This window comes from Spea bombifrons, chromosome 11 (genome assembly GCF_027358695.1).
Source record: "Spea bombifrons isolate aSpeBom1 chromosome 11, aSpeBom1.2.pri, whole genome shotgun sequence".
Lineage (NCBI taxonomy): Eukaryota > Metazoa > Chordata > Amphibia > Anura > Pelobatidae > Spea > Spea bombifrons.
The window spans coordinates 31,690,001-31,705,599 of NC_071097.1; the positions used below are offsets into that span (position 1 = coordinate 31,690,001).

The 15,599-nt window shown below is 38.6% G+C and overlaps 1 protein-coding gene across 1 annotated transcript in view; it reads left to right on the top strand.

Annotated features, from left to right (window-relative positions):
- The window catches only part of ADGRA1 (adhesion G protein-coupled receptor A1), a 162,817-nt gene that overhangs the window by 19,921 nt on the left and 127,297 nt on the right, over nt 1-15,599 (top strand). Inside the window, exons 3-6 of the mRNA XM_053449886.1 lie at nt 7,567-7,638; nt 11,733-11,804; nt 14,032-14,103; nt 14,521-14,684. Coding sequence (XP_053305861.1) covers nt 7,567-7,638; nt 11,733-11,804; nt 14,032-14,103; nt 14,521-14,684 — 380 coding nt within the window. The remainder of the gene's footprint in view (nt 1-7,566; nt 7,639-11,732; nt 11,805-14,031; nt 14,104-14,520; nt 14,685-15,599) is intronic.

The window sequence follows — 15,599 nt, forward strand, 5'->3', positions numbered from 1 at the left end:
TAAAAATGATTCGTTACATTGTTGCTGGATTTTGAGTCCACTCATTTAGCAAGGCCCTCCGAAGTTTAGAAGGCCTGTTTTATTTTTCAAATGCATTACTTTATTTTGATCTTTGTTGAACTTCAGGAACTTTAGGAGGAAAATGAGTATGCCTAAATGAACATATATATATATATATATATATATATATATATAAAAACTCCAAATAGATCTCAACCTTCTAAGACCCAACAAACCCAGATGTTCATAATATTAAGGGAGCGGATTAATTAGGGATTATTTTATGGGGTAATATGTTAATATCCACCTCCTTCTCAGCCCGTCTTTTCATTACTTCATCTGATGATAGTATTGGCTGTTCTTTAAAATATCTTATGACAGTGGTATGTTCTGGCCTCGGCCGGCAACCCGTCTGCCGCGTAACAGCGAGCCTGTGCCCTGTAGCACCAATGTTTAGCTGGCGGGTTATAAGGGTGGTCACTTCCTTATAAAGAAATGATGTCATACCCTGGGGCTTAACTGTAGGGAAGGCAGGCATGGAGGGGGCAGCTGGTGGCATCGCCCTGGGTTAGGCCTTGGGCAGCACTGGAGATAGGTACACCAATGTACCTATTAACATTTCAAATCGCCAAAGAGGGGCAATATATGAGGTGGGGTTGGAGGAATGGCCCAGGGGGGTCTTTTCCAAGACTCTTTTTGCGACGTTGTTACCTATTGACAGCTGGTTACCAAATTGAGAAAGTTTCTTAGAAAAAGTGTTTTTTTTAAAAAAAATTAATTAAGCTCTAGTCTGATCCTGCGTTCAGATTCTCGTAATTCTCTATATTTGCGGATAGTTCTGTTACGACACTCTGCATTGTTTTTTTATTGTTCTAGACACCTGTCTCCATCGCCTCCTGCGTGACAGATTCTGTTTAATCAAAACAAATATACATTAGAAATAGATTCATTTTTTTTTTATTTCCAGTTACTCCTAATCAGTAGCACCTGCGTCTTTACAAAACATAAACTCATTTTATTACATGGGTTTCCATGGAAAACGCCTCCAAATAATGGCGCCTACATCTATGTTTACATTACGCTACCAGTGATTGCGAGAGCTAATCTGCATGATCTACGTGTTAATGCAGAGAAGACCGTATGCAGGTGTTTAACATGATATAATGGAACAATCATACATCGGAAGAATATCTTTAATTACATCAATGGTGCTAGTTTAGGTTGGGATGTAAAACAGGCAGATGGTTTACATACTACTAGAGAATAACCTCTTTTGGAACCCAGCTGAGTCTTCTTTTACATTGAAAATAAGAAGTCATGATGGGTGATTATTGCTTTAACCCCTTCAATAGAGCCTTTGATAAATACCCATGTGGCCACGTGTAATTGCAAATAACATCTTTAAATTGATTTTAGTGGCCAAAATTCTTTAAACTGTTAACAACCATTGACGTAAGGGGCACATCACAAAAAAAATCCGTTTTTAGGGTCCAAGGACATTTTTGCTAAATCCCCGCCTGTGAACAAGAGATGAGGCTGTCGGATTGAATGTAACGCCTCTCTAATTGAGCATGGTTACATTAAACAGAGATTTAAAAGGCCGAAATAGAAATTTTGGGCATTTCCTTCCAGTAGCATCATCTTTGATGATTACTGTGGAGGGAACATTTACATGGGAACTGTCTACTGCAAAGGAGAACCCTAGCAAGTGATGTCACAAGTGACATCACAATTTGTCCCACATTTTAATAGAGATCCCTGGGGCCAAAATAGCCCCTGACGTGGATCTCTATACAGTGTGTTCTTTAATAAAGAGCAGGCTGAAAAAGTAAAATAAATGTTAAAAAGGGTTAAATAAGACACATGTCCAGCCTTTCCCCTTTTCTAAATTATTATAACCAAACCTTTCCATGAATCTTCATTTAGTTTTTGAGTCCTTTTGGTCCATGGAATATATACCGGTATATATAGATATATACATTTATTGAGTCAACACAGGAAAAAAAAGATGTAAAGTTAGATAAGCTTCTAGGACTTTAGGCTTTTATTTAGAGAGAATCATGGAATCGTTTCCACGAGAGACCTCTGAGTTGCTGAAAGCGTATGTAACTTTACATATTTTTCTATACTGACCCAACTACTGACCCTGACTAAATATTCCATTTTCTTCCGGGCTGATACGGCCAGACCCATTTCTCTTATTCTTAAAACAATCAGAATTTCGAGCGCTCTGTCTTTCTCTTCTATTTTTTTTTTTTACAAGCCGGATAATAATTCCCTGTGGATAAAACTCATTTTGTCTGCGCTCTTGGTACAGATGTTTTCATGCTAAATAAGCATTGAGTTTAGGAAGGATGGCCCCTTGGGTTTTGTCTTTGCAGCGGTGGCAGATACAGCGATTTAACTCTGTAGTGACAATGCCATCAGAACTTATATCAGAGATCATGGGTTCTTTCTTTATCTGGAATTGGATTTTTTTTATCTGTCTTACTTTGGCTCAGATGTGTGAAATGGACATTGCTAGAACTGTGCGGAAAAATGTCTTTTGGACATTTTCTAATTATCCGGGATCATTCCCAAGAAGACATCAAGCAGCTGATTGTAAATAGATGACAGTCACACCTGGAACGATTCCGAGTTGGACCCAGAATCTTTGGGTCAGTTCCTGGGGTCAGTTTCTTTTTTGGGGGGGGGGCAGGAAAAGGGGTTTTTGGACATGCCCATCCCCCCCATTCCCCAACCATTAAAGGTTATCTAGGGCTAGCCCTGCCCCTACAAGAAGAGAGTGCCAGGTAACCTACCTTGGGAAGTTCTCAGGTATAATGACCGTCCTACCTTCAATACTTTCTTTTTCTATCAAATTATTTCCTTTTGGATACTTCTGTATCATTTTGTTTGTACCTTGCTCCCTCTATGTAAAGGCCAATACAAAGCGGTCTAAAAAATGTGTGTGTTTAGAAATTGGTATTATCGGTTGAGTCTGAGCCCAGTTAATATTAACCATACAGATCAAAACGATTATCTATCTGACCTAAGCCACTTTAAAGTAAATTAAATTGCAATTATGGCAAATAGTTGAAAAATAAAAGCATGCCATATGGACATGTTCGGCTCATGTATAAAAAAAATCCCTGAATTTTGGTGAAAAAAAATTGAGAAAATTTTAGAAAATCAAATATCATAAAAAACACACAATATATTATACACGAAAAGAGATCGACAATTACTTCATGTATAATGTCACTGCCTTAAGACTCAAGCTTGCTGGCTGTAGTGTTTTCTGGTTATATAAAAGTATAAAAAAATAATAAAATGAAATTTAAAAAAATAATAATTATTGCGGTATGCACCTGCTGGCGGTAAAGAGATATCGTGATCCCTGAATTAAACTTTGATTCTCTGAACCGACATTTCCTGGAATTTTTTATTCTGGCCGCCGGTTCGGCACACAGCGTACGGGGATACTTCAGTTAATGATCTCTTTACAGAAGTCAAAGTTATTTCAATGTTAATTACACATTTCTTCCCCGCTCGCCATCGAGAGAGAATGCTTGGGTTTAATATATTGCGCAAGTTATTCTTTTTCCAGTTTGCCAGGATGCATCTGGATAATCAGCTTACATTTTGTACTTTTACCAAATTCTCAATAAAAAAAAAGTAATGTTTAAGTTTTCTTGTATAATTACATGGTTGGCCAATCGAAAAAAAACCCAACAATTAAAACAGGCAGTCAGAATAGTAAAAAAAAATTTTTAAAAAAAAATCCACCAAACTTTAGAACTCTGCTGATCTCCGGTTCTCATAAAAAGTGTTTTTGTTGTAGAATTAGACATTTATGTTGAAGAAGAATGTTCATCTATAACGGCACAAAAGAGCTAAAACCTGAGATGCTCCCGAGCGAGGACCGTTGGACGGACTACGAAGTGTCTGTCAGTTCTTGTTGGGCATCTCAAACTTTTTTTTTTTGAAATTTCCATACAATAGGCGGTTTTATACCGAAACTCGGATCAAAAACGTACAACATCTTGTAGACAAATACACGAACACAAGGTACAATTTATAATTTGTGAAGAATTAACGATTCCAGTGCATCGCACTCCCCCACATTTTTTCCTTTTGATGACTGATTGACGTAAATATAATTCCTATGGCACGGATTATTTCAAAGGGGCGTTTAAGTGGAAAAATAAAAATATCTTATATAATAATAGACTGCAGCAATTTTCGACAGCTATATTGTGAATATTCCGCTTTGTGAAAGCCTTTCCTGTGTAAGCCATTCACTCATTTCCAGAAGACCTTTTTAGACTTTAGTTTTTTTCTTTTGTTTCCTGTTGTGAAAATAATAATCCGTGTCCAAAAAATGTTTTTACTACGCGATTAGCTATCAGTTTGTTAAATTAGCAATTGTGGATGGAAAGCTTTACATAAATAAACATTATTTACCAACTCCCACTGTCCACTTTCCAATTTTCTTTTTGTATGATAAAAATGTGCAAAATCATGTAAAAACAAGGAGGAATTATGTTTCGCCTATAATTCTCAATTTTGGATTCCCCGTATGACTTCTCACAATGATGTAAAAGTCATTAACAGGGATCAGAGAAATATAACAAATAAAAATTCCTGGAGCAGTCAAAGAGATGGGAATTTACTTTCAACGTTTTGGAAGAATTTTCTTCTAAATAAATAAATAATAATAAAAAAATGACTAAAAAGGGTATTTATATTACACATATTCACGGGGAAATGGTACTTCCATTGAATATCTACAATATGTATGACCCATGAGCAGGTTGATATAAATAAATTATATCAAGCCAGTAAAAGGTATCACACATTTCTTTAGTATGTCTTCTCTATGACCAGTTTCCTACCTTTTAACCATCGTGTCTTCACGATTTTTGGCTACTGTCCCTCTGTAACACCGAGCAGCCCCAATGTCCTACCTTAGTGAGCAGTGGAGATCTAGGTCTGGTTGGGAGACCCTCAGATCTCCTCAGATCTACTCTGATCTCCTCTGACCGGCCCAGCAAAGTGTAAAATCAATGGAGGTCCGTGCTGTTACCAAAAAGCCACTGTGTTACAAGCTAAGTATTCAGGTATTAATCTATAACTCACATTATTCTAAAGGGTATTTGACAAAATGGGTAATGTTCTGAAGGATAGCTGGGGGTCATGGAAATTGTGTTTTTGGGGGTTTGTTTGTCAACCAAATCCCCAAAAGTTTCTAGATGTTTCCTTTAAATGTTTATCTCGGGGAAGTTAACATCTGTGCCTCCAAGTCGCAGAGCCAGCGTTCTGTAATCAACTTCACGTCATTAAAGTTTTCTTTATTTTCTACATCCGCACTTGCAAAGGCTTCCGGAACAAATCTACAACAATCAGCAACAACACGGGAGAGTTAATTTAATGGACATTCATAATGAAGCCACTGGAGCAAGCGCAGCTTAGTGGAGGGGGCCCTGACAGTGCTAGGAGGTGGGCCTAGGTGGGTTTTGTTTTAATCTGATTGGTTTGTTAGGTTAGGGGCTGGGTTATATAAATAGGTGGTAGCCATTTTAGTTATCACATTTGTAATCAGTTTTTCAGACCTGTTGTTGGATCTCCCTCCCTCCGTATTTGTGGTTTGGGGGGGGTCCCATTTTGTCACAGCGGCGGTGTGGAGAGGCAAGTTTGGAGAGTTTGAATGGGGGTTTTTGTGGTAAAAGTTAACGAAAGGTTGTTGGTTGTTATGTTTGGTAGGTTTCAATGACTTTTGTAAATTATGTTTAAAGCTGTGGACTTATAAATAATTTTCCACTGCAATTTTGGTGTGCGTGTCTTATTTTGGGGGGGGGGGGGTTGGGTATTTTGGTTGTTTTTTCTAGAGGGCCCATGGATCGACTATGCGCCTGTCATGATACAGTGACCAGGATGTCAAGAAAGACGCTCCCATCATATACACAGAAGTTTGGTTTCTAATACACGCTTTATAAGAAATAGTGGAAATTTCTTATTTGACAAATAAATAAAATAAAATATTGCTTATTTTAGTCTACAAATGCTATTACATACTGGTTTACTTATGAATGGAACGATGAAAAGGCATTTGTCAACTTTAAAGAAAAATCCTCACGTCCAGTATAAAATCATAACGAAAAAAATATGAATGCATCAGAAATTATACAAAGGAGGAGAATTGACATTTTCTCCCTGAGATAAATCCCCAAAGGAGCCAAAATGTCAGACCTCTCCTTGTTTCCGAAGACTTCACACATTGTTTTTGCTTCTCCGCGTCTAAATGCTTTTTCCCGTCTACCCGGCGTTTGTTTGATAAGGCTTGTTCTCCGTCTGTTATAATACTTTCATGTATGATGTGACTTGCCAGCTATCAATAACGCAAGGTGTATGTCTTAGACGCGATTGAGCTTTCATTTCAATATCCATGTGCAGCCGTTGAAATAACTAATAATAATAATATTAACAGCTTTAGTTATCCATGTAGATTTTACTGAACTGGGTGTAAAGACGGTTAATCGGTAATATTCAGAAAATAAAATGAACCTGACCTCGAGAGTTAAAAGTTATGCTTCCCGGTAGGGTTATTCCTCTCCTAAGTGTTAATCCGCTAATGATGTCTCATAGCTGTTGGGATCCAAGTCCTACAGGAGTTGACATCTGAGGATTTGCTTCTGAATTTTAACGAATGGTATCGCCATTGGTCTCATGAAGCTTAATGTTCAGCAACAGAGAGCATTTAACGTTTTTCTTTTTAATGAGAGAGCTTTCAGAATAGCCAAGAGGGCTGAAACCATAAGCATTACCTACACATCTGTACCCTACTGCTGTGTCTGTGTTTATTATACATCAAGCTAGGCCGTAATTCACACTAAGAAGTTCGGTATTAGTTTTATAAAACTGTTGCACTGATCACCGGGGCCGGAATGGGGACTACGAGATGGTCCTAGCACTTTAAGGCTGTCGGCCGCCAATGACGTACAGAAGGCTGGATATGAAAGGCCGCTTTTGATGCTCATGTCGGGTGCCGGCCGCTGATCACAGATTGACCCTCTGGCACATTGGGCAAATTCCTGGTGGTCTGCCGACCGACAACATCCCATTCCCGCCATGACTGCCGCTCCAGTGGCAGATTGGGGGCTACAATGTGAGGTCTCCGGGTAGAGACTAATCTAGTCGGAAACCTCACACTATAGCAACCGATCTGCTGCATTTAAACATTAATTATTACATTATTTTTACCTGTCACTTGAGATAAAAGCACAGTAATTTTCAGCATTCATCAGGCCGGCCTTCTCCAGTTGGCCAAACACTGCGAATTCTTTTAGATCTTAGTAATTTATTATATAGTAACATTGGAGGCCAGAGGAGCGAAGAGAGCGCCGTCATTTTTTATGGGTTCATATTGCAATGATGAAGTTTAGTTGTATTTAACACTTTGTCTGACTTTAAAACCCATTGTTTGTCTTAATAATTATGGAGTTAAATCAGAATGTGGGCGTCACTCGTTTATAACGGCAGACGTCCTAATAATTAATTACTGTGTCTACACTTCTGTATCTCCAGGGATCTGAAGAATAACTTGATTAGCACCATTGAACCTGAGGCATTTTATGGACTGGCTGAACTGAGGCGTCTGTAAGTATTAATTCTGTTTCAATTGCTCTCTAAATTGTATTTGTATCGACATTTTAATCCACGGCGAACTCTAATAATTCACCAGGCAATAAAAGTCTAACAACTTTTGGCATAGGATAGAAACTCTTGCGGATTCCTTTTACAACTTATGAAGTGGAACATTGCTACTGTTCTATTTTTTAGTTTTTTAAACTTTTTTTTTTTTAACTATACTGCCAGCTATGTGTCCATCGCACCTTTAACCCCTTAAGGACAACAAGCGGTCCCTAAACCCGTTGAAAACAATGCATGTTGAGCCCGTACATGTATGGGCTTTGTCATTAAGGGGTTAACCATCAGCTTTGCTTTCTTAATCATGGCCTCGAGCTTGGACTGGCATGATCTTTCAACGTGTGACAAAAGGGTTAAAAAAAAAGTGCGACCTCACGTAGCTCACTTAGTGGCTGCTGGTCTTAAAGTGCCAAGACCAATTTTCGGCCCTAGTCAAACCCTGGATAGCCTTATAATATCTCATTGAGATTGGAAAAGAGATTAAAGCATTGAATGGTCCCCAGAAAAATCTCCAAAACCCCAATTAGCAAATGCCCCCCCAATGGAGTAAGTAACAAGTAATGCACTGATGAGTTTAGTGGTATTTCATGGAAGAACGCATTTTGTTCCATGGGGATTAAAGAAGAGGTTTAAAGTAATGAGGACATTTAAGCAGCCATAGAATCCATCTCTCCCAACGGTCCATCACAGTCCCGTTATAGTCCTATAAAGCCCACCCATGCTTATATGCCGCTCCTCTATATGCATCTAATGCCTTTAGCGTTACCATATCGAACTTTGCCCCAGACCATGTGTGTACATACCCCCCCAATTCCATTGTTGTTGGGTTTTTTTTTTGCTATAAGACACCCGTGCCTTTCATTATGTTCAAGAAGAACAAATTTGAAAGCATAGTGAAACAGTGTTGATTAGTTTTCTTGTTTTATTATTATTTATTTAATAGTCGGTAGGACATTTGCCTCGCGCAGCTCAACAACCTTCCCATTTATGGTCCAAGAAAACCAAAAACCCAGTGGAGCATCGGCAAACTTAATTATAAATTTAAGTTGGTTATTGCTATTGTATATCCAATATGTACATGTATTTAAACTGGTTTATATGTTTTTCAAGCCGTTAAACAGTAGACTGAACAGTCATCGATGTTTAATTGTTCAGAGAACACATTTTATACTTGCTTTTAAAATACTACAAGTATGAACAAGTGTATAGAAGGATCTATGAGAACGACGATTTTATCTCTTTGCAAAGTCATTATCTACAGTGATGAAGTAGCAGTCAACTGTGATAGGAATTATGCATTTTAACTTTATTTATTTATTTATTTTCATATGGAAATGACTTATAAAAGACATGCCATCTGGCCGACAATGGTATGCATGCGTGAATGTTTAAAGGACATTTATTCTGATATGCCGTTCCCTAAACTTTATTTATGTCGATGATCGCTGTCACAGTGTGACCCTTTGGCACGAGCACGGAGAGAGTCACAAAGGAATAGATAATGTTCCGTCTCTCAGTTTGTTGCAAACAGCAGTATCGCGTTTACATTCTGTCACTGAATGATAAAGAAGGGCAAAGAGAGCAGAAACCCAAATTTGCCTAAAAAAAGACTTTAATACTAATAATCCGACAGCTCAATTAAACCAGATGAAAGTTTTATGGTGTCTTAGAAGTTTACAAGTAACTCAGGCGTAGAGTTATTACTGTATACAGTGCTGGGGGGGTTATTACTGTTTTTAACGCTGGGGGTTATATTACTGTATTTAACGCTGGGGGTTATATTACTGTATTTAACGCTGAGGTTATATTACTGTATACAGCGCTGGGGGGTAATTACTGTATACAGCGCTGGAGGGTTATATTACTGTATACAGCACTGGAGGTTATATTACTGTATACAGCGCTGGGGGGTTATTACTGTATACAGCGCTGGGGGTTATATTACTGTATACAGCACTGGGGGTTATATTACTGTATACAGCGCTGGGGGGTTATATTACTGTATACAGCGCTGGGGGTTATATTACTGTATACAGCGCTGGGGGTTATATTACTGTATACAATGCTGGGGGTTATATTACTGTATACAGCGCTGGGGTTATATTGCTGTATACAGCACTGGGGGGTTATTACTGTATACAGCGCTGGGGGTTATATTACTGTATACAGTGCTGGGGGTTATATTACTGTATTCAGTGCTGGGGGTTATTACTGTATACAGCTCTGGGGGTTATTACTGTATACAGCTCTGGGGGTTATTACTGTATACAGCACTGGGGGGTTATTACTGTATACAGCCCTGGGGGTTATTACTGTATACAGCTCTGGGGGTTATTACTGTATACAGCGCTGGGGGTTATTACCGTATACAGCGCTGGGGGTTATTACCATATACAGCGCTGGGGGTTATTACCATATACAGCACTGGGGGTTATACTCAACGAGGAAAAAAAATCTCTATGTGACATCTATCTATTTATGATTGTTTTCATCAGTTTGACGCCCCCCCCGCTTTAAGCAGGTGACATTTGATGTTTTTCCCCAAGAGGCCAACCCAGATATTCACGTTATTAGCTATCAAAACGAAAGGGTCTGGAACAAACACTGGAATCTTGGCAAGGCCATGGTTTTACGTGAAATGACTCTCTTTTCATAAAATGAGCTATTTAAAGGGACAGGAATGTCAATTTTTCTCTGGATGAACATCTAGCAAAATGACCCATCCCTAAAAATCAACGGCCATTGTCAGATACGCCAGGGATGGTTTTTAATAAGTAGAACACTGGTTTCAGAGCTCAGTTACATCGAAAACATACATTTAAATCGGATTACCACCCATAAATGTATCATCGCAATGGCCGGCTTGTGAAATTGTGTAAGATCCGGTTTTTATTATACATCTTTTTATCTCCCTTCTTTGGCGACGTCCATTAATGTACCCATTAAAAGTTGGCTGTAAAACTAATGAACATTATTAATTAGATAATGGCTGAAACCATTAGGCTGCAAAAGCCTCTACCTATCTGGGCTTTTAAAAAATATATGGCTGTGAACTGAGTACAACACTTAATTAAGGTTTATAACAGGGAACACAAAGCTTGGATTTTTTATTAAAAAAAGAACCAAATATTGCTTAATGACATCACATTGCCTGATACACATCCCTCTGTCAGACATCATCTTATAAAATATGTTTATTGATTCATTTTCTTTACCTAATGGTCTTCTGGCATCATAGTGTCTTCTACAACTTAACGTAGAGATTAGAAAATATAATGTCTTGTGCCTAGGGGATAATTTGATACATGTCAACATGTAAGAGACTCCTAAATTACATTATATTTATTTATAAAGCGCCCGCCTATTCCTCTTAATTAATCCTTAATTATAAAGGATTCATCTGGAAATGTCCTACTGGTAAGGTTGTGTGGTTGGTATGTACCTTATATGCTCCTTACTCAAGCTATTCTGTTTTATGTCGCATGTCCTTAATGATGTACACATCGAGGGTCTGTACACATCGAGGGTCTGCACACATCGAGGGTCTGCACACATCGAGGGATTGTAGACGTCGAGGGTCTGCACACATCGAGGGTCTGCACACATCGAGGGTCTGTACACGTCGAGGGTCTGCACACATCAAGGGTCTGCACACATCGAGGGTCTGTACACATCGAGGGTCTGCACACATCGAGGGTCTGCACACATCGAGGGTCTGTACACATGGAGGGTCTGTACACATGGAGGGTCTGTACACATGGAGGGTCTGCACACATGGAGGGTCTGCACACATCGAGGGTCTGCACACATTGAAGGTCTGTACACATCGAGGGTCTGCACACATTGAGAAAGTGGGCTTCTTTTCTCCTTAAGAGCTATAAAGGGAAAACATGTCCCATTGGTAACTGGATCATAGCAAATATGAATTGATCGGATTATATTACTGGTTTGATAAATGATATTAAATATGTTCATGGAAATGCTTTATGATGAGATCTCTAGTATATAAGGGGTGTCTATTTTAAATGGGTTTCTTCTTCCAGCGATCTCTCAAATAATCGGATCGGCTGCTTATCCCAAGAAATGTTCTTAGGACTTCACAACCTACATAAACTGTGAGTACGCCAACAGCCAACAGTTGACCACATTAATAAATTACATCACATCTACACTTGTGTTGTCATAATCATGATCATATATTGTCTAGCTACTAATGTAAAGTACATTTATATTAATGTCTGTGTTTTGTCATTCATAGAAACGGATGGTGTGAATACAAAATAACTATTATATTTTATTAACTCAATAGACAGCACAGCAAATAGCAGGAGCTACATCTGGTCATAATTTGCTAAATCATGTTTTTGATATGTCTCTGTAATTCCTCTTTGATGTTTGTAACTACTAAGTAAAAACCATAGAGAAACCATAGAGAAACTATAGAGATGCACTGTCAGCTTCAATAAATCACAGTGCATCTCTATGATACCTCGTGTGATGTCTTCGCCCGCCACGGACAGCAAGACGTCAAGAGCTCCACGATTCAGGAAGTCAAAGTCAAAAAATAAGACTTGGCTCATAAAGTATTGCAACTTTTAGAAGTTTCAGAAAGTGTAGTGCACCCAACACAACGTGATCATTGACTTATAAAGGAGATTAAATAATCATGACTTTTTCATGGTGGAATGCCCATAAATTGTAAGCTCCTTTGAGCCGGGCCCTCTTCAGCTGTTGTTTCTGTAAGTCATATTGTTATGTCACATACTACTTGTTGTGTCCTGTCTACCCATTGTACAGCGCCATGGAATTTGATGGCGCTATATAAAATAATAAATAAATAAAAATAAAATAATGTAAGGATTGAAAGGATAGACTCAGACACTGGTGACTACAGCTTGGTGACCTGACCAGATTGGAAAAAATCCCATGTTATTCTAGGCAGTGCCTGACACATACATTCCAAGTCTCCTTAGTAAGGAAGAGACAGTCCTTCTTTGGGATCTAAGTCTGTCTGATAAAAATACATTCTTCTTCTTCTGAGATAAAAGCCAGGTAAGATAGTCTTTGTAAAGTTGGCAGGTATACTTTTTTTGTATCGATAAAGTAACACGTACATCGCATTATCCTCCTCTCCTTCTGTCAAGATGACAACATTTAGCTCCTTATGGGTTTATCATACAGTTCATCGTCCCAAACGCTCGCTGGATCCCGGAGACCTGTTGTGGTTGAACCGTGTCTAGACATGTCACTTTTAATGCTGGAGATAAAAAAAAACCCCAACTGAATTAGGGGACTGTGCATGCTTGCTTTAATTAGAGTTTAAATCAGCTGATTAATTAGTCCCTCAATGCATTCCAGAGAGAACAGAAGGGGGCTTTATTTACTTATCAGTGTTTGCTTTCATCCAGATTGTGGCATTTTGAAGCCAAGGGAAAGCGTGTGGTTTGATACTTAATGGGCAGTAATTCTCACCCTCCTCGTTAATGCCCTTAAGCCTCACAATATGGCAGAGGGACCGAGAGAAATAGAACGCGCTCCCAAAACAACAACTATTTAAGTCCGTTCTAATCTCTTCTTCCTCTGTGAATTAACAAACAGGCTGTTCTTTATCGTGTTTAAATAATAATGACACCGGTGAACGGTCAAAATTATGACAATGTGATAGTTTATTAACCCCTTAAGGACAATGGGCGGTCCCTAAACCCATTGAAAACAATGCATTTTGAGCCCGTGCATGTACAGGCTTTGTCATTAAGGGGTTAAGTGTATGAATGTTATTAGCGATTGTTATTGTTTAACAAAACACAGCTTCAAATGTGAAGACTTAGAAAAGGTAAAAGATTGTTAGGAAAAAAAGAGCAGAAATGGGAACGTCCTAAATGCACTGACCCCGAGACTCTTGAAATATTAACCCTTTAATAGCTCATCATGAAGATTCTATTTAATGACTTGTCAGATGCGTTAACCAAATGAGTCTAATACAACATGGAAACCTTGACTTGTCATTTAAAGATACACTTACTCCCCCGGCATTCAACCAGGTATACCAACCACAACACACCGGTAGCAAAAGCATCTTAAATATGATTACAGCCGCGTAGAACCGGAAGTTCCGGACAAAGTGACCCTGATTATCTGCCCCTTCACCTTGCCATTGAGGGTTTAGGTGTTTTTTCTTTTGTATTTAAAACGGTTTACCATGAAAGGGTTAAAATAACATCTTGGTTGGCAGCCAATAAACACGTGTCACCCAGATACATCACTTCCATTTAATAATGCCGTTTTATAGAATGAATAAATAAATAATAAATGGAGCTTGATTTTGAAATTGTGTTTTTTTAGGAATTTATCAGGAAATATTTTTTCAACTCTCACCCCCGGACTCTTCCAAGAATTAACATCTTTAAAAGCTATGTGAGTTCTATATATACATTTTTTATTGTGCTTTATTTTATGTGTTATAGGACATTTATATGTTTTTTTTAAAATAAACATTAGATATGAAAATACTTTTTGTTGAAAATGTTTCAAATAAAGCCAATTTTTTTTATTATTTTAATATTAAAAAATTGCATAAAAGCACAGTATAATATAATTCTATTTATACAAAACATACAAAACTTATATTAACAATTTGAAAGAAATCATTGCAACATCTTCTGCTATATTACGCGCCCAACCTTTACTATAGAACCAACGTTATATTAAAATATGAGTCTCTCTAATCCATGAATACACAATTCTTGTAATGTACTCCTTTTAGATTTTTGGGGGAGTTCTATCTACTTTAATAACCCAGTAACGTTGATTGCCTGTCTCCTATTCTGCTAGATTTTTCAATTCAGAGTCGCTCATCTGTGACTGTAATCTTAAGTGGATCTTACACTGGGCTGCAAACTCTTCGGTTCGAATTGGGGAGGAAACGCGTTGTGGGCACCCGAGTTCTGTACGCGGCCTGGCGTTCTGGTCCTTGGGAGACACACAGTTAACGTGTGGTGAGTAAGATATGTTTCATATTCTGCAGAGTTACAATGTACCATGTGGAAAACCGATCCGGACCGGGCATACGGCTCACCGGCCGCTACAGCCGCATACTTACCAATAAAAAGGCAACTGGTCAGCCTACTAGTCCTCCCCAGTCCAGCCCTGGTGGAAAATAACTTATAAACCGAAAAATACAATCTAAACATTTCGCTACTGATAGAAGAAGAGAAAAAGACCAGTATTCTTAAAGAGGCTGCTACTTGAATGCATTGTAGTTTCTTAGGTCGAATCACATCCTAAATTGTTGTTCATTGCTGTAAACAACAAGACGCCTGGGTACGATCACCTAAATCTCTACTTCCCGTAAACGAGAGGCTTCTGACTCACTGACCTCTTCGTAATGAAGTCATAATGCGAGAGCTCGGCTGCAGTCGAGGAAGTTGATGTTGCTACAAATAAACATTTGATGTAAACAGAACACAACCCAAAAAAAGATAAACTACCATGCCCTGTTGTATAACGATTACATACACACATGTGATAGTATTGCAACTCAACAACCCCGAAGATTAGCTGACGCCATAAACTATCCTTTGTGGTTTGGACAGCTTTATAGGAGATTTTTATACAGAGTAAATACAGGCGACCTTCTTCAAGATGTGGCGGTACGTCTTTACAGCGGAAACATTCTGGGGTCATGAATGCCAGTGGCATGTGGCACACATGGGTCTGCACTGATTGGGAAGGGAAAGTCAGCTGCATGGTCCAACTACTCATCACATCGCAGGTTGTAAGGTAAAGGAATGCTACGATGACTGTTGATGGGCAACTGGTTTATTAGCTGTGTAGGTAACAACCTCTTTACCCTTTTGACTGTTTCCCTTGTGGTTGATAAGTGAAGGACCTTCCATTAGTTCTTGAAGGCA